General features: G+C 41.3%; 1 protein-coding gene across 1 annotated transcript in view; it reads right to left on the bottom strand.

The window, feature by feature from the left end:
- Positions 1-1493: 1493 nt before the first annotated feature.
- The window catches only part of LOC140279250 (uncharacterized), a 41874-nt gene continuing 25516 nt past the window's right edge, over positions 1494-17851 (bottom strand). Inside the window, exons 4-12 of the mRNA XM_072374361.1 lie at positions 17417-17621; positions 15478-15708; positions 14935-15041; positions 14550-14697; positions 13670-13722; positions 12945-13042; positions 12665-12848; positions 10047-10241; positions 1494-9842 (exon numbers count right to left, since the gene is read on the bottom strand). Of these exons, the coding sequence (XP_072230462.1) occupies positions 8610-9842; positions 10047-10241; positions 12665-12848; positions 12945-13042; positions 13670-13722; positions 14550-14697; positions 14935-15041; positions 15478-15708; positions 17417-17621 (2454 nt within the window). The 3' untranslated portion in view covers positions 1494-8609. The remainder of the gene's footprint in view (positions 9843-10046; positions 10242-12664; positions 12849-12944; positions 13043-13669; positions 13723-14549; positions 14698-14934; positions 15042-15477; positions 15709-17416; positions 17622-17851) is intronic.

Here is a 17851-nt window from a genome sequence, read left to right as displayed (position 1 = left end):
TCGGTGTGAATGTTTACTCTCTGGATGTTTTTGGAACGGACTCGGTTAAAAAGTCCTGGAGGGAAGGAATGTGGGGCCGTGTGTTTTACTTTTGTTGTGGGGGCGTAAATCTGTTTACTTCACCTTACATGGAGAAAGACACGTCCCTGTAGCCTATAGAATTACGTTTTGGGTGACGATTTGATTTGAAATGTGAAAAACTTTAAAGGACTCCATACTCTGAAGGAATAATAAAGGAGAAATAGAAGACAAACTATATTTTCATCGACAGCGCAATAACACAACGCTGATAAGAGGAGATAAAGCTGACGGAGAAAAACAGCTCAGTGTTGCTGCCATGATGGTGAAAAAGGTTGAGAGCAGAAGTCACAATCTCTGTTTCCATCTAGTGTTCAGTTCAGGGAATCACAGGAAGCCAATCATCCATCTTTCAAGCTTTCATTACCTTGATTGAAAAAAGAATCTTTATTTTTCAAAGTTATTGTATTATATTTATGTAAGAATGTGGTGTACTTCATATCAGCCAGCAGTCCAAAATAACAATATGATGCAGTTTTCCTGGAAAGCTCCTGTGATGCAGCCATGCTTGAAAATACAATATTCAGACTTTTCTCAAGTTTGAAAAATTCCAACTTTCCTCAAAGGATTAAACACGTTGTCTTTAAAGCGCCGACGTCAAAATGTCGAACGCGTCAAATATAAACCACCATAAAATATGAATGAAAATAGAAAATAAAGGTAAAATTACATTTTTTGTTTACATTCAATAAAAATCGCAAATTTCAACTTACGTAAAAGAAAGAAAAATAACAAATGACTCAGAAAATATTCAAGTGAAAACTTTTGTCGTGACAATGACTCTTTTCTTTCAAAATTCTTCAGTTAAGTAACATTCAAACTTTTGTTTGATCGATTTTCCTTTGCAGCTTCGCACTTTAACTCCAGATTGTGATTTTTTTTTTACTGGTAATTTCTTCTTGTATCTATTCTGAAAGTTACAGCTCGAATTCTCTCTGCGCTTTTGTGACTTTAGTCATGCACAGCTTAAAAGACTGACTATTTTCAACACATCACCTTTCATTTCAATATATTTGTCACCATGAATGGCAACAAAACTAAAATGTTTTAGGACTTCTTTATCCAATCTTTTAGAATTAAAAAAATAACTTTCTGTTCGGTTCTAACATTTCCAAAACCTTTAGTGTAAAACTCTTGCTCCATTTTCAATGAGTCTATATAAATTAACCCAAAAAGAAATATATATTCTAACAGAACAGCCTTTTTCCTTTCTTCTCTTTGTATTTTTTGAGTTTATTTGGATATTTTTGCAATAACCTGGAAAAAAAAACACCTGGTATGTCAACTATTTTTTTTCTACATTAATTTATGTTAAAAGTCCAAACTCTTATCACCCTAAATCGTTTTTCACTTCCATTATAAAATGAAACTGTCCCGACTGCTGCCTTTTCAGAATGAAACATCACTCACATATTAACAGATTACTTTTATTATAAATATACAGTGTTAAAAGGGAATGGTGCCTGACACCAAGAACCGCTTACCAAGAAAGAAAAGATCAAATAAGAAAAAAAGAAAAGGAGCTTGTACTGTAGATCGGTAAAGATCATTTAACATGACTTTTGTTAAAACTTCCCGCCCAAATCAAGCACCTCGGAGAAACATCCATCCTCATCGGTACGACTCTGTGGCCAACAGTTCAGCACAGTTTGCGAAGAAAGAGGAAAAAAAAAAAAAAAAAAAGAGGATGTGCTTGTATTTTACAGTGGATCTGTGGTTGATTTCAAGAGGGAGAAAAAAGAAAAAAGAAAGGAGATTACAGGAAGGTGCGACAAAGACTTTCATCAGTGTAACATCCACAGTTTATAAAGGTGCCACATGACGCATCTTGGCATCACTGTCATATGATGAAAACATTTAGATGGATAAAAATGTTATCTGTACCTGGCGTTTCTCCAAAACTTCATTACCCACAAACCCCTTTGCACCCCCCCCCCACCAATCTCAGCTTTCCTCTCCAAGAGCTGCTGCTTCACAAAACAGATGTTAATTTATTTTGACGTCTGGATTCTCAAAGTAAGACGCTGTTCAGACGACAATATTAGGCTTTTTAACTGTGAGCATGTTTTATTTGTTTGGTTGGTTGGACAGACTTCACAACGGAGACCTGATGAATTTAAAACTCCCTAACAGCTCAAATCGTAAACACATTTTTGCACAGATTTTAGATTTACTCATGTTTGACATGTTTCCAGAATGCTCCATCGAACATGGCTTTTCTTTTCTGGTGAGTAAATGAGCATATAAGTAACTGTATTTACTCACAAAAGCAGTATTTACCTGTTGTAATAGGCAAGAAAGTGTAAATTAGGAGGGCTTTTTGGTGGAGGTACAGACATAACTGGAAGAAGTCATGTCCTAAGTTCCTTTCTATGACTGTTTTTTAAGAACACAAACATCACTTTTGTTCTCAGGTTTTTGCTTTCACAAGTTCGGTTAGGTGCAGGAATTAAAAGTAGGTGGTGAGGTTTTGGAAAAGACATTAAAACACACCCTCTAGGTACCATTCTACTTTTCTGTGGTACCCAGAATGACTTTAAAAAGGGACACAAAAAGGGGAAAAAAGTACTAGCAGAACGATTTTTATGTTGCGTTTGCCACTTCATCATGACACCAGTTTTCGTAAATGCTCTACAACAAAAATCATTTCTTACTTTTGTTCTTTTTTAGGAAAATACTAACCGGATCATCTTTGGATGATCTGGTCGGGAAGAAGGAAACTCGAAGACAAACTAGAGATTATTTTGCAATTGAACAGATTCTGATCTTTTTGTTCACGCACATCCGACAGATTTCTCAATGGATGCATTCATTCATCCACAGAAAACGTATTAAATTGACACATTTAAAATTCTCTGATACATCAATGTTTCTTATTCAGTTTTTATTTAATCAACATCTTGGGGAAATTTAAGAACTTTTTAAAAGACATTTTATAAACGCCTTTTTTTTAATTTTTTTAAATCAAGATAATCCTGCAAACTAATAAGTAGCTGAAATATTTCTCCAGCCATTAAGATTTCGGTTTATTTTCATGATAAATTGAAGCAGTTACTCTTTGTGCACTTTGGATTTCCCCAGAATTAAAAAAAAAAAAAAAACCTGCAGAACAGTCAAAGATTTTCTGAACACTTACAGTTCACTTACAGAACACAACAGTTCGGAGATGCGAAAATGTGACATGTAGCACCTTTATTTTGATCATTTCTTATCATGAACATCCAACCGGCCACTCAGTGTCCCTGTTGTCGAGTCCTGTAGGTCCAGTTTGCTCCGACATCCCAACCCCCCCCCCACGAAACCAAGAGCGGAGCGTAAAATTCAACAAAACATCGCAACAACAGGAGCTGTTGTTCAAGTCAATGGCATGAAGGCTGATGATCTAATTTAACTTTCATTTGCTTACAAATATCAACTCCAATTTTAAGTATCAGGCACTTATAAGTACTTTACATAAATGAGCAGTGCCGTTCAAGACCGATGCTGGAGTAGTGTGCAAAACACTGGATATAACAAATCTGTTTAACATGCATAACAAAATGTAAACATTTTAACATTTATCAAAGGAAGGAAAGGAAAAAAAAAAGTATACCTAATGAAACTTTTAAAACCTAAGCTTAAATAGTAAAACAAAGGAAAAAAAAAAAAGAACTGTCATACATGCTGCTGAACTCTAAACTAGACCCTCCGCCCTGAAGGACCCTCAGTGGCATGTTGTCAGTATCATCAAAAAACTTGCTGAAAAGGAAACAACTAATGCAAATGATCACATGATTAAAGATAACACAAAACCTGGTCCAGTGGAGGTGCGGTTTAACTGTGAGACTCCCAGTTTAAGTGTTGAGGCCTGGGTGCACTTCGGGGAAACTAGTTTGCACGCCTGTTTGCTGAGGTCGGCTGAATACAGTCAGGATGAATCAACAGGGGGTAAAGTGACAGAAGTAATGCGAGTTGGAGCAAATGTCCCACTGTGAAGTTTTACACTGTTTCACAATTTAATTTAGCCTCCCTGTAAGGATTCGCAGAGTGCTGTAAACTAAATGCAAGTCACTAACTGCTCATAAGCATTTCGCACAGCCCTTCTTAAGAAAAAAACTGCAATATCCTACAAGGGTGACTGGACACTCTTTAAACATCACTGGTGAACTATTAAACATCAGAAAAATATATCAAAGGACTAGGAAAAGTGGTACTGGGCTTTTTTGTTGAAGCTAAATCTTGGATGTATGAAGGTTAAAAAAAAAAGATTATAGGACTGGTATCTTGCTACCATTTTGTGGGCTGTAGCATACTTTTACAGCAGAGCATACGCTAAATTTAAGCAGAAAAGCTGTTTTATAAATGTTTCAAATATCCTACACCAGTGAGAAGCTCTTAAGTTTTGATTTCTAGCACAAATAAATATATCTGTACCCTTTATATATATTTTTGAAAGGAGAAAAATACAAAGCAAATTGCTGTTTTACATTCCATTTCATCAAAGCTGGGAATGCTAGCATGTTTGGCTAACAAACTTAATGTTTTTACAGAGGTAAGCTGTCCTGTCTTTAACCTCCAACGCTATGAACAACTATTTAGCCAAATGCATTATGTTAAAATCTTAATTCATTTTCATTAATTATCAACACAAATCAAGGATCTGGAATTCATTACACTCTAACCAAAGCTGTTAACGTCACCATGTTTGGCTAACAAGCTAAACATCGTTCCTTAAGTCATAAACTAATCCCCTTTTAACCTTCATGGCAGGGAACGACTAAGAACCTAAACGTTATCAATAATTTTCATCTATTGATAAAATACAAAGCAATTATGTCTGGAACATATTACAGTTCAACAAAGCAGCTAGCATGTTGGGCTAACATACTTAAAACTGTTCTGACAGCAGTCAGTTAAATCTGGTGTTACTTTAAAAGCTGGGGCTACACTGTTAAAAATGAGAAATGTCTGGAATATATTAAAGTTTAAACAAAGCTGTCTAGCTAACAAATTCATCATTGTTCCCACAGCGATAATCCCACCTGTTATTACTTCCTAGTGGTGGAACAAATCATTAGCAAATTTTAATTTTTTTTGTTAGACAGGAAAAAGTGTTTTTCAAGTGTAAAATGTACAAAAAACAACAAACAAACAAAAAAAAAAAACAAAACAGTGTTTTATAAAATCCAAAAGTAAATGGGAACTGTATCGTAAAAGATTACAACCTAACCATAGCAATAAAGATTAGCAAACTGTTCCAGTTGTCAGCTAACCTGCTTTTGATCCGTTTGTCTTTATTTATTTAAATAACTAATTAACTCGATGTTGCATGCAGCTTTAAAAAAAATAAAATAAAATAAAACACAAAAAGTAAAATAAAAATAAAAAAATCATGATGAAAGCTAATCCTTGATACTACAATAAAAAGAGTGATGTCTGACATTAGCAGAAGGTTAGCAGGGCGTTGTTTTTCACCACTCAACTACTTCTGTCACTTGTGTATAAATGAGTATGACGCTTCAAAATGTGCGTCATCTCCCCGTATTGATTAGAACAACAACAAGACAAAATGGCTACGACAGTTTTTGTCCACAGCTGTGCAAACGTGATCCTTTGAAGCACACCAAGGCCTTTACTGCATGAATGTGGCGCACTCAGAAAACACCTTACCAGCAATAAATAAAGGTTTACTGACATTACAAAGCAGAGCAAGACAGTTACATACAGCAGTTACCCTGTTATGAGACATATTACTGCACAGATGAAAACATGACTGTAGAAATTTACCATCCTTTCCCCACAAGCGTTTCCCCTTAAATGTCAAGGATTTGTTAATTAAGTAAAATCTTTAATTCGGATATACTATCAATTACTGAGACATTATGGAGGAGTCTGGTTGAGTACTTTGGTGTGTCTGCCCAGCTACTGAGTATACATATCTCTACTCATGCAGTCATTAACAAATAATTCTGCCTCATATTAAACCTTAATAGTCACATGAATCAGAAAAAAATCTGTAGCAAGTCAATGTATTCTTTTAAATATTTTCTCAGAGGAAAATAAATCTGCATGAATTCATCATTTTCCACCTCTTTTAAGATTTACTAGCTTGTGATGTGTGAAGAATTAGCGACTTTACAAAACAATAACAATATGGCAATAAGCTATATGCTAACTATGAAATAAACGACACCCGTTAAGTCTTAGTGTCGTGGCTGAATCCAAAGTTTGCGTAAGATGATAACCAAGAAAAACACAGGCAGACGGAAGATTTAAAAAAAAAAAAAAAAGGCAACTTTAAATATGGAAAAGCCTAAGAGTACAGTAGGTGTGCAAATCTGAACCGACACCTGCAACATAAAAACAGGAGAGGGTGCGATTTAAAGGGATACCTTGATGTTTTCAGCATTTTTCAGATACACAGTTATGTGCTTCATGTCTCAAGTTGGCACCTCAAATGAAAAGATGAAGAAACAAGGCAACGGGCCAACAAGTGACACATTCTTTGGCGAAGTGAAGCAAATTATGCGAGTTTAGTTTCCACGTATTTTCACCAAAATGTCTGAAGCAGATAACTCCAACATTTTTACGTGAATGCAGCAAAACATTTGGAATAAAATCAGATCTCAGGCAGGTGATCCATTTTCATACTAAAGCTTCATATCGATTAGGCAAACCTCATTTAATTCTCTCGAAGCGTATAATGAAGAACGCACGCAGAGTAGCCCTCTTATTCACAGGGAGAATAAGCTACGTGGACATTACACCCAGACGGAGCTGATCGGGACAGCCGGGTTTCCATTGCCATTTTTGATTTACATATAAAAAGATGAGAAGAATAAAAGGTAAATGGAAACAGTCAAAATCGAGAAAAAAAAACATTCGTTTGTGCGTTCGTTTCACGTGTTTTTGCCCGTTTCTAAGACTTGATGCACATGTGGAATGTAAACTTATTTTCAATCTTGTCTGACCTAAAAGATTAAAAATAAGGTGATTCAACAGCGTCTTCCCAGATATTATGTCCCAAATATTCCCAGAGATGACAGTAATTCCCAAAGAGAAACTCTTTTTCTTTTTTCCTTGCTCTTTTAGATGTCCACTGCAGTTTGTTTTTCCTCTTTGAGGCTTGTTTCTGGTTAGGACAACTACTTCTTCTACTTAATTACAGCCATGAGCAATACAGCCTATACTGTCAGTCTGTGGAAACAAATCTGATTCAGATTTGTTTTACAAGTGAATGGAAACCCGGCTTATGTATGAGGGCAAAAAACTCAAGAACATAACGTCAAGGAACACAGACGGCGGCTTAAAGGAGAAATCTGTTGATATTCTGTATTTCGTCCCGCAAATGCAGAAAACCGACATCCATCTCCAAATAAATTCACTTCACCTACTATTTGTGTGGAAATCTGAGTGACACATTGTTGGTTTAACACCAGCCTTCTCCCACAGATGTCTGTGAAGCATCAGCGGAATACATTCAACTAAAACGGAGCTATGATAAAGTCCAACCCCCTGAAGCAGATGAAGCAGGTGGGAAAAAAACCTGAGGTAGTTTGACTATTGAGGCTACATGTATGATCTCTAAACTGAACAGTGTTGGTGGTTAAAACGATGACAAGTGGCTGGTGTGGTCGTTATAACGCAGACTAACACGAGGAGGAGGGACGAGTATCGAGTAGCAACGCTTGTTCTGGTGTTGAATGGATAGTGAGCTGAGAGCTGGCATATCTGATCTGATCCGTCTTTGATCAGAGGGGGAGCAAGGGGACGCCTTCGTGGTTTAACATCAAGGTATCTCTTTACGTGGATGTTTTAGAAGCCAGCGATGAGGCAGCTCGCAGGCCATTTAAGGCACGTGTGTGTAAGAAAAGTTTATATAATCTTAGCTAACAAGCAGGACTAAAGAATAGCTTCACTTAACAAGCTATAACGTGAAGATTGCGGAGCTTTTCACTCAGAGCCCCAGATTACATTAAAACACTTTATCTGAAAATAACCATCTCTCTACAGAAGTAGAGTTCAATTTAAAAATGAAACTACCAAACTACAGTACACTCTAGATGCTTTTTAATGAAGTCTTGATGCATAGCATCATCCATAGATGTTATATTGTTATTCTAAAATCATATGGACCTTATTCAATATTTCAACAGAACATTGAATAGTGGAGTTAATAGTGTTATGGAGGGTTATGGCAGTGTTGATTAGAGTCAGTCTCACTCTTGTTTCTTTGTTTTTACCTTAAAGAGAACCAAGAGAAACTGCTCTGATTGTCATGTGTCTCTGCGCTGTTGTTCCTCTGCGAAATTCAACCCATCGAGAACCACAAAAAAACGGAAATGACAGGAGATAAAAGCATGAGCTCAAATGTTTTCAAAGATGAAGAGAGGAAACGTCGCTGCTCCCGTGTGTTCGGGCATCAGCGACGTCGGAGACCAACGCGGAACGTCACGACGGACACAACCGTCCACGTTCCAAAGGCGACGAGTTCCCGACCGATGCTACGGGCATCGTATCAGAAAATGTGATCACAAACAGAGCAATTAATGCTAAACACAGTGTGTGTCAGTGTTAGAGGGCCCGGCTCCCATCAGCTCTGCAGGACCAGGACCAGGACCAGAGCAGGGGCCGGGATCTCTCTCCTCCTGCTCCAGCTTCTGAAGTTTGTTGATTCTCTCAGTTTGCTCCTTTTCAACCTCCTCCTCCTTCTTCACCTCCATCTTTACTGCCATGGTTCCTTCTCCCTTCTCCACCTCAGTCCTCTGGGTTTCTGCCTCAGATCCCGAAGGAGGAAATTTCCCAAACTTCATCCCGTTCAGATCTTCCTCCAGTTTCACCTTGAAGGGGGGCAGCCCGAGCAGGAAGGCCCTGATCCTGCTGGGGGAGCTCAGGTCTGCCGGCTCCTCCTGGCTCTTCATCTCCACCTCCTGTACCGCTCCTCCTCCAGAACTGGACCGGCCCCCCAGACTGAAGTCCTGGGCCTGTTCCTGGAGGCTGGTTCTGGATCTCTTTGACAGCGGTTGGTCTGTGTTTCCGTTTATTGTTTGCCGGCTCGGTTCTGGTCCTTCACTGCTGGGTCTCTTAGGTGTGAAGCGTTTGCTGAGGTTGAGGGGTAGCGCCTGCTCGGGGGGAGGGGTGATGGGGGAGCAGGGGGGCTTGGTGCTCAGGTCCTGGGACAGAGCCTCAGAGAGTCGGCGGGTGAAGGTCTGCAGCTGAGACGAGTCCAAATGACGAGTCCTCATCAGCTGGCACACCTGAACGCTGCAGTCCAGGTTCAGAGGCAGGACCCGGAGAGGGGGGAGAGGGGGCCGGTTCCTGACATCCCTACTGCCTCCTCTCTGGCCTCCTTCATCCACGTTACAACCCGAGCAACGGGTGTGTTGCTGGTGGAGCGGATGAGGCTGAGGCAGCAGCTGGTCTCCGCTGGGAAGAGGAGTATCTGGGCTGCCACTTTTGGGTTGGAGGGTGTAGATGGTCGGGCGGTGCTGGCTTGGGTCTTGAGGGGTCAGGGCCGGACTTTCTGGGCCCCTCTGGAGGCTGATGCAGTTCCTGAAGACATCCAGAGGACACACACCTTTGATGGGGCTGAAGCCACTCAGAGAGCCTCCTACGAAGTGACGAGGCAAAGTGGAGAGGAGCATGCCCGGGGCGGGGGCCACCGACTCTCCTCTGTCCGGCTTCAGGTCCTGTTGTTTGGGCTGAAAGGGGAGGAAGGGGGTGGACATGGGGGACAGTTCAGGGGTGAGGGGCATGTTGATGGGAAGGATGGCCGGCTGGATGGGCTGTAGGGAGGAAGGAAAGAAAACGGAGGTTACGGATTGTGAACTGGAATCATATGTAGTGAACAGAAGTATCTGTTTTTTTATGTTGGAACTATTCCAGCTTTCACAGAAACTAGATGTTTCAGCTGGTTGGATGGAACTTTCTTTGTGTAGGTCTGTGCTTAAAACTGTGGGTGTAATTTGCCTGCAGTCCAGTAGTTTTACCCTGTGTGTGCTGCTGGAAGCCGGCCTTCCTCTGCCTTTAGCTGGAAGCAGAGGAGTCTGCGGCTCCGACGCCTTGGCTCGATTCTGCTGCTGAGCCAACAACTTGGCCTGAGCGATCAGCGTGGCCTTGTTGCGAGTGCCCGGTGGCCGGCCTCTGCCTCTCTTCACCACCACGGTGCCGTTTGGGCTCACAGCCTGTTCAGAGGGGAGGTTTTTTTCTTTTTAAACTAGTTCTCTAAAGAAAAATTAATGAGCTATTTTAATGAAAAAAGAACACCGTCTCCACTTCATGGTATCTGCAGCCATTTAACTTCTTAACAAAGCTTCAGAGCATCTTTAGCATCAGAGAGACAAAGACAATTCAAGCCAATCATCTCTGCACTTTATCTTTCTGCACTTCTTTCTATGCCTACACCCTATCTCTACTCTGTCACCTCTGACATAGTCAGACTAGTGGGTTCCTTCTATGTAGTTTATTGTTAGCTTTATATAGCTTGTTAAATCTTCATTTGTAAGTCGCTTTGGATAAAAGCGTCTGCTAAATACATAAACATAAACACAAAAACATAATGAATGTAGGCCAGCCTCCAATACAACAGAGAGGGAAGCATCCTTATGTTATAGTATTCACACCAAAGAAAGAAAAATTCTAAAGATTTAGTCCTGGATGAGCATCTCTCTGCTTTTGAAACAGTTTGCATCACGTAATTTAAAGTTCTGTTAAAAATAGGAGGGTTTGTATCCAGTTAAATTCAGAGGAGGTTTCATTTAGAGACAGTTCAGGAAGCCGTGATTTGGTCGCAACTCATCGAGATTGAAGTTTCTTTGCATGTTTTTCCAACTTTAGCTGCAAAAATTAAACTTTTCCAACGTTTTCGAGGTCAGTTCAGCAGAAGAAATAAACGACTGTGGTGATAATGGATTTTCAGCAGACATATGAACGTAGGTTCTCAAGAGTTTATGTGAACTGTTCCACATTTCATTTGAAGGCATCAAAATAAGGAATTGTAGTAACCCGAAACCAACCGCTCAGCCTCCATCTGAGTGAATATTACCACGATTATCTCCGATAATTGTAATTACACGATATGCGTTAATTGAGATTTTATTTTATCAACAATGCATCTTTTCAAATCAAGTTCATATCAGTGTTAAAATTCTACATCCAGTTCAAGAACCGGTGTCACTCGGTATGTTATTCTGACAAAAACTGGACTTTTAATATATCCATAAACATTAAAGGTCTGTATGTGTTCTCCCTCTCCCAGGAGGTCGGGACACGTCGTCAGGGCAGAACTTTTTTCTCCTGTGGTGTCCCAGCAACTATTGGGTGATTGGTCAGATATTTGCAGTGGGCGTGGTCAATGTGGAAAAGCTGAAGTGTTGTCATTCCCGTGGAAGGTATGAAATGTCCTGTCCAGAACTAACTTTGTTCTTGTTCTTGCCACCTCGAGAAAACAAATTCTCTGTTCTTCTGAAGTATGTAGAGGGACTCAAACTGTCCGAGCCGCACGCTCCACAGTTCAGAAATAAGAGAAGAAGTCGGTAAACAGAAGAAGAAGAAGACTGTAACAGCAGATAATAACCACAAGTGACTGATGGCTCTGAAACTACAGCAGCCCGTCCAAACAGAACTGCATCAAACTAATCCAGCTAACTTTACACAGTCCAGTTAAAATAAACTAACACAAGTTCACTGTTGTACCGGTTCAAATATATGAGCAGACATGCGGGAAAATGTGAGCTTCCACAGCCTGAACTGCATCCATTCTGAATTCATTATGAAGCCATTTAGACCTGATACTGTACTGGTCTATGGCTTTTTGTCTTTTAGTCTCTTGGGTTTCCTATGATCTGGTTTTGTTGGGTCATCCTTGGTTTGCTGATGTTCTTTTCCTTAGTTCAGCTCCCTCTGTACATCTAGTTCTGGACACTGTTCAGCCTTCAGTCCTTGTTGTTGTTCATTTTCACCATTTCTATCCCCAGATGTCCTCAGCTGCCTCTCGTAGCCTGATCACCGTGTTACCATCTGTTCCCTCCTCTTGTTACTCACCTGCTAGCCTGTCTCAGTACACGCACTCCTTGGTTTTCAGTGTTTTCAGTCTTTGCTCTATCAGTCAATCTGTTATGTGTCGCTTTAGCTCAGTCAGTCAGTCCATCCAGTGTTTTCCTACTTGTCAGTTTTCAGTCAGGAGCTCTGCTATTCCTGTCTCGGCAGCGTCTTGTTAACAGTATAAAGTCTTTGACCCCCTGTAAATTCTGTGATTGGGTCCTTTCCCTCTGAGCTCTAAACATGAATCACGAGAGATGTAACTAATTCTTTTCAGGGCAAAGTCAATCATTTAAAAGCTGAAGGGTTAATCTCCAGAAGCTTAGTAATAGAAGGGTTTTGGTGGAAAGTTTATGGTTTTCCAGAAAACCCTCTTATTGAAACAAAGGCTGAGGTCTGAAGGGGTTAAAGGTTCATCCCAACTCACCACAGTACAGAAGAAGCATGAAAATCCAAACTCTGTGACTAAATAAAAGGATGTGAGAGGAGTGTAGCCACGAGTCTGCCTCTGAATGATGAAGACCCTGAAACCTTCAGCTACTCCACATGTTGACAGTTTGTCACTCACAGCAGGGGGAGGAAGAGGAGCGTGGATGACGGCCCTCTTGTCCTTGGCTTTCGGTCCGGGTTTCCTGCCTCTTGGAAGAGGTTTCCTTCCTCTCATCCCTCTGGGTTTGGGAGGCGTGGGGGACTCTGGGATTTTGAATTCTGCTCCTCCTGCTCTGAGGTGGTCTTCGTAAGGCAGCATCAGTCTGAGACACGAACACACAGTTACAGGATCCTGCAGATTCAGGCCTTTGTTTGCGTGTGTGTGTGTGTGTGTGAGAGAGTCGGTGTGTTAGTCTGACCTCTCGTAGTGTCTCCTGGTGCAGGTGGCGGCGCTGGTGCTGCCAGGGCATCCTCCCAGCTCGTTATAAACCACCTTCCAGAGCCGGTCGGTTGTCACCTGCAACACAAACCCGCAGAATGATCAGAATTCCCGGTCTTTATCTTTAATATCTCTACCATCAGAATACTAGCTGCTTCTCTTTGGGAAATAAAGGAGAACTAAATGAAGACATTCAAACATTAAAAACTCTTTACATTCATTCTGGTTTTACTGAGTAATTGTCAGTCATAAAAGAGGATCTCAACTAAGCCTCCACATTTCAGAGAGGGTGGAGACGTGGATGTGGTTGAACTCACTTTAAGCACTTAAAATTTCAGTGTGTGGGAAAAATGAACAGAAGAAAGAGGTTTCCAGTCACATGGGTAAAAGAGTCCAGCTTTAACTTCACATGAAAAGCCAAAGAGTGACAACAACGATGACGTTTTCAGCTGAACTCGATACGAAATATCAGGAAATTATTTTGTGTTCCCAGCTGAACTCATCGCAGGTTCCACAGAGTGCGTGAACAGAGGTGGAACCTACAGCTCAGAGCTGTGGGTGAAAGGAGCGACCCAACAAAGCTTTGGCTGAGGTGGAACTGCTCTGCCTGCAAACCTACTCCAGCCTGAGTAAAGCATCTACGTTTAAAGTTATGCAAGATCTCATCATGAAGCTTAAGTGAGCAGAAAGAACTGCGTGACTCACCTTTTTGTAGCCTCCGAGCCGTTTAACCACCGAGTACATGAGGAAGAGGTCAACTGTTCAACCCAGCAGCAGGCAGGCACACAAACACCAAACACAGCAGATAAAAATGCAAAGCAGTGGGTCAGTACGGAGTAAAAACAGCCGCTTTATTTAAAACGACAACATTTAACTAAACAAATGACCAGCGTGCAAAGAGGATTCAACTTCTTAACGTCCAGATTAAAGACACTTTTTTTTTTAAAACCATCTTTAGGTGTGATGAAGCCGAATGGATGGAGAAAAACCTCTTCAATCACAGCCAATCGTTTATTGACTGATGTTCAACTGGTCAAACCTTTAACATCGCATCAAGGTTTCAGGATAACAGCCTGAAACTGTTTCCATGTTTAAATGAAGGCTAAAAAAAATGTATGATGAACTTAAAATGAAACAAAGAAATTAATAGTGTTATGGAGGGTTATGGCAGGAAAAAACAGATCCATTTGATGTAAAGAAATGAAGTAAATACCATTATCTGAATAAAGTAGAAAGCTGAGTGACAAAATAAAAAAGAGCAACATTAACACGAGCACGAATACAGTTAAAAAACTTATTTTAGTGACATTTACTTCTACAAAACTAGTTCATTTACTTGTTGATCTGTTTTTGGATTTATTTTGCAGTTCATTTCCTCCATAGGAAACTACAACAGGTTAAAAGAGAAAAAAAAAAAGAAAAGGACAGAAAAAGCAGAGGAGAAAATGAAGGACAAAAAGAAAGAATGACTCAAAAGGTTGAGATGTCACAAATCGAGCTGACAAAGAAGATATATATGGAAAATATATGAAAGACCAAAAGAGAGAAAGAAAGACAAATGGTTGGAACAAACAGAGCCACTCACTCTTCTTGAAGCCAAGGTTGGGAACTTTGTGGATGGGCGAACCGCTCCGCTCCATGAAGGCGAAGAGCTGATCCAGGAACAGCTGCTCCTCGGGGTGGGGGAGCCAGCTGCCCTCGCAGCCCACCTCCACGCTGCCCATCACGTTCTCCTGGAGGAGGAAGCCCAGCGTCAGCAGCACATTTACCACGGAACAGTAACGTCAAAGGTCTCCTGATTCAAGTTTACTGCAGTTTCACAACGTTTCTTTATCCAGTTAAGACTCAAGTTTTCTGTGTTGTTACTTTGACAAACAGCTGCTGTAGGACAGTAACTCACAGCTGTCCTTTTTACAGATGCTGTGCTGTTACACTGCAGATGGAACAAAAACTCATCTCAAAGCACAAACCTTCATCCTCTCGATCCAGGACTCTGACTGGCCGGAGTTCGGGGAGTCTTTGATGTCCCGGCCTCTCCTCTTTCGAGGTCGCCCTCGAAGACTGAGAGACGGACATCCTGCAGGAAACAAAAACACATTTAAAAAAAACAATCACATAGTCTGCAGAACGCATGACAGCAGTGTCCAGCAGGTGGCAGCATTTCACAGGCAAACAGGAAGCTCTTTTTAGGAAGGATGTGATGTTTGTGGTTTAAAGACTGATCATATGGTCACTATTTATCATTATCAAACAGCTGTCAACTAAAAAGTTGTTTTGTCTTCCAGTGTAAGACCATAAGGTGGAGCAAATTCATTAGATAATCGCTCTTTTCCAACATTTTTCAGCTAAATTTAGCCCAGATTTGTCTAATTTTTCTTCAAATGACCAAAGCAGTGGAAAATGATTCCAAGATAAAAAAAAATAAAAAAAAAACAGTTCAGCTGGGAGGAAGTGCTGCTAATCCAAGTTAGGAAAAATTAAGTTTTTAAAGAATTTGACCCCGCAACACTCACTGAACTGCCAGGAGAAGCAGGCGCTGCTCTCCAGCGTTGGGTGGTTGAAGGTGTCCCTGCAGTACATGAGTCGGGTGTTGGGTAGCACTTTGACACCGCCCAGGGCAAGCAGGTGGGGGTCCCGGAGCGCCGCCCCCCTCGCACCATCCTGAATGCGTCTCTGCAGCGAGCGGAAGCGGCAGTACTGCGGGTAGCTGAGCACTTTGATGCCTTGATGCTCCAACAGGCCGTCTGAGAGGAGGAGACACGACAGCCAAAGGTCAGACTGATCAGTGACGTCATCACGTGTCTGATCAAGCAGCTGAGAAGTAAAGCAGAACCAAGTTCACCATGCCTGAACGAGAACAACCAATCAGAGCCAGGAGGAGGAGTCTCAAGCCAGTAGAACCACTATTGTTCTGTAAAGCAAAGCTGTGGAGCTGAGGTGGAATCCAAACGTCTGGGCTGCGGTATCAGAGCCTTCAGGACAGTTTCAGGCCCGGGAATGAGCTCAGTGAATGTCAGAGTGGGCCTGCATTTTTCTTCTTCTTCCATCCACACTGTGCTACATTCCTGCTGCTTCTCATCAAAATGAACCTAATTCAGATCAATTCTAATAGAATTAACCAACAGGGCCCTGTTTTCTTTGCCCTGTTGTTTAAATAAGTCAAACCTGTAGAAAACCGATGTGTTGCTGGTTGACATCAAACACGTTAACAACCACTGGACTGTTTTTCTCGGCCTTCATGCATTCGTCATCCTGCAGGTTGTGCGTTTTCAGATACTTCGATAACTCTACAGCTCTCTCTGCATATGATCTGTTCCTGGTTAACATCACTCGCCCTAAATCCAAAGTATTTCTGATGGAGCTCTTCTCCTTCTGCTGTGCCTATGTTTGGTTTTTGTCTCCACGCTCTGCTCTCTGGCGAAAGCCAAAGTCAAGATGGAGATTAAAATTCGATGAACTGTGCAGCTCTGTGTACTGCGAGTACTTTAAAATGACCCCGAAGCAGATCCTTTTAATATGAACACACTTCTGAAGTATTACTTCATCAATTCAGAGGGCTGCGGTTAGAAAACAGTTATTGAGGCATCTCGAAGCTCTTGTTTTCTCACCAAATGAGTAATTTGTACATTCAAAGTATCTAACCAACATGTAAAGAATAACATAATAAACTTCACTATGTGCTGTGGCGAAGTGATTAAGACACAGAAGATATTTCACTCTGGTTTAGGTTTTTCTTATAGTGTGTGGATCTTTGAGACGGGACACAACACAGCGCAGCAGCTTTGGTTCTGAGACCAAACGCTGAAAATGAGCGTCACTGTTTCTGAGCTCGGATGAAGCTCTGACATCATTCGCTCGACGGTCGCCTGGTTGGCAGCGACTACAGCCCGATGCTCTTCATCCTCCTCCGACTGGAATCGTGTAATGTGTCATGTGGATTCTCATGTTGGTCGAGTTTCTAAAATCTTTTCGAAGTGCTTTCAGATGCTAATCTTAATCCAGATGTTTCTCACTCAGCCATATTGTGCACATTATAGACATCCTTTTCACTTCAACCTTTTCCAAATTCCCTCTTTTCAATCTCTCAGCATCATTTTATGAATGAACACTCTACATTTGGCATTTTCAGCTGATTCAGAATCTTCCACGTCTGCATCTTGAAGCATCTCAGCTGTGATCATCTCCCCCACACTCTGAAACAAACTTAAAATAAAACCGGCTTCTTGCTAATCACATGAGCTTCGACATGTCTCATTTCCCTATCTGAAAATGACTTCCTGTACAGCTGAAGCAGATACCTAAAATGTCATTTTCCTGCCTGTTTCCCTTCTGATGTTAATGTTAATATAAAGCAGCTTTTAACCTGAGAGACTTACAGGACGTTCGAATGCTGCTAAAAATGTTTCTGACCTTCATCAGTTAGAGGAGGACGCTGACAAACTTGTATTTTACCCTCAGTTTTGTCTTTCAGGAGCTCGCCGCTCTCGTCTGATGTTTTGCCGCCGCCGTCGCTGATCTGCAGCGGTTTGAGGTGGCCGTTGGTTCCGCCAGGCGGAGGCTTCGGGCTGCTGCTCCAACCTGTCGGCTCCGCGCACGACCATCGCACCAGGTCCTCCACCCGCACCACCATCTTTCTGGACACGGCCAGAACCTCATCCTGATCAAAAAGGCACAAACAGGGTTCCTGTTTAGTTACCACAGGTAAGAGTGCAAAGGTGACCCCTGCAGGTGGGACTAATGACTAATGGCAATAAAATTCCTTTTGGCAAAACTGAAAAATCAAGTCTATTCTTGAAAGCTCAAAGCCTCAATCATATAAATCATTTTAATAAACAAAATCCCCAGCAGCTACAGCTCATTATTTTGTTAAGAGTGGCAGTTTTTTCC

The sequence above is a fragment of the Leuresthes tenuis genome, unplaced genomic scaffold (genome assembly GCF_036924035.1).
Source record: "Leuresthes tenuis unplaced genomic scaffold, fLeuTen1.0.hap1 SCAF_21, whole genome shotgun sequence".
In the NCBI taxonomy this organism is placed as follows: Eukaryota; Metazoa; Chordata; class Actinopteri; order Atheriniformes; family Atherinopsidae; genus Leuresthes; species Leuresthes tenuis.
The sequence above is the reverse complement of the archived record's forward strand: the minus strand, read 5'-3'. Positions and strand labels throughout refer to the sequence as shown.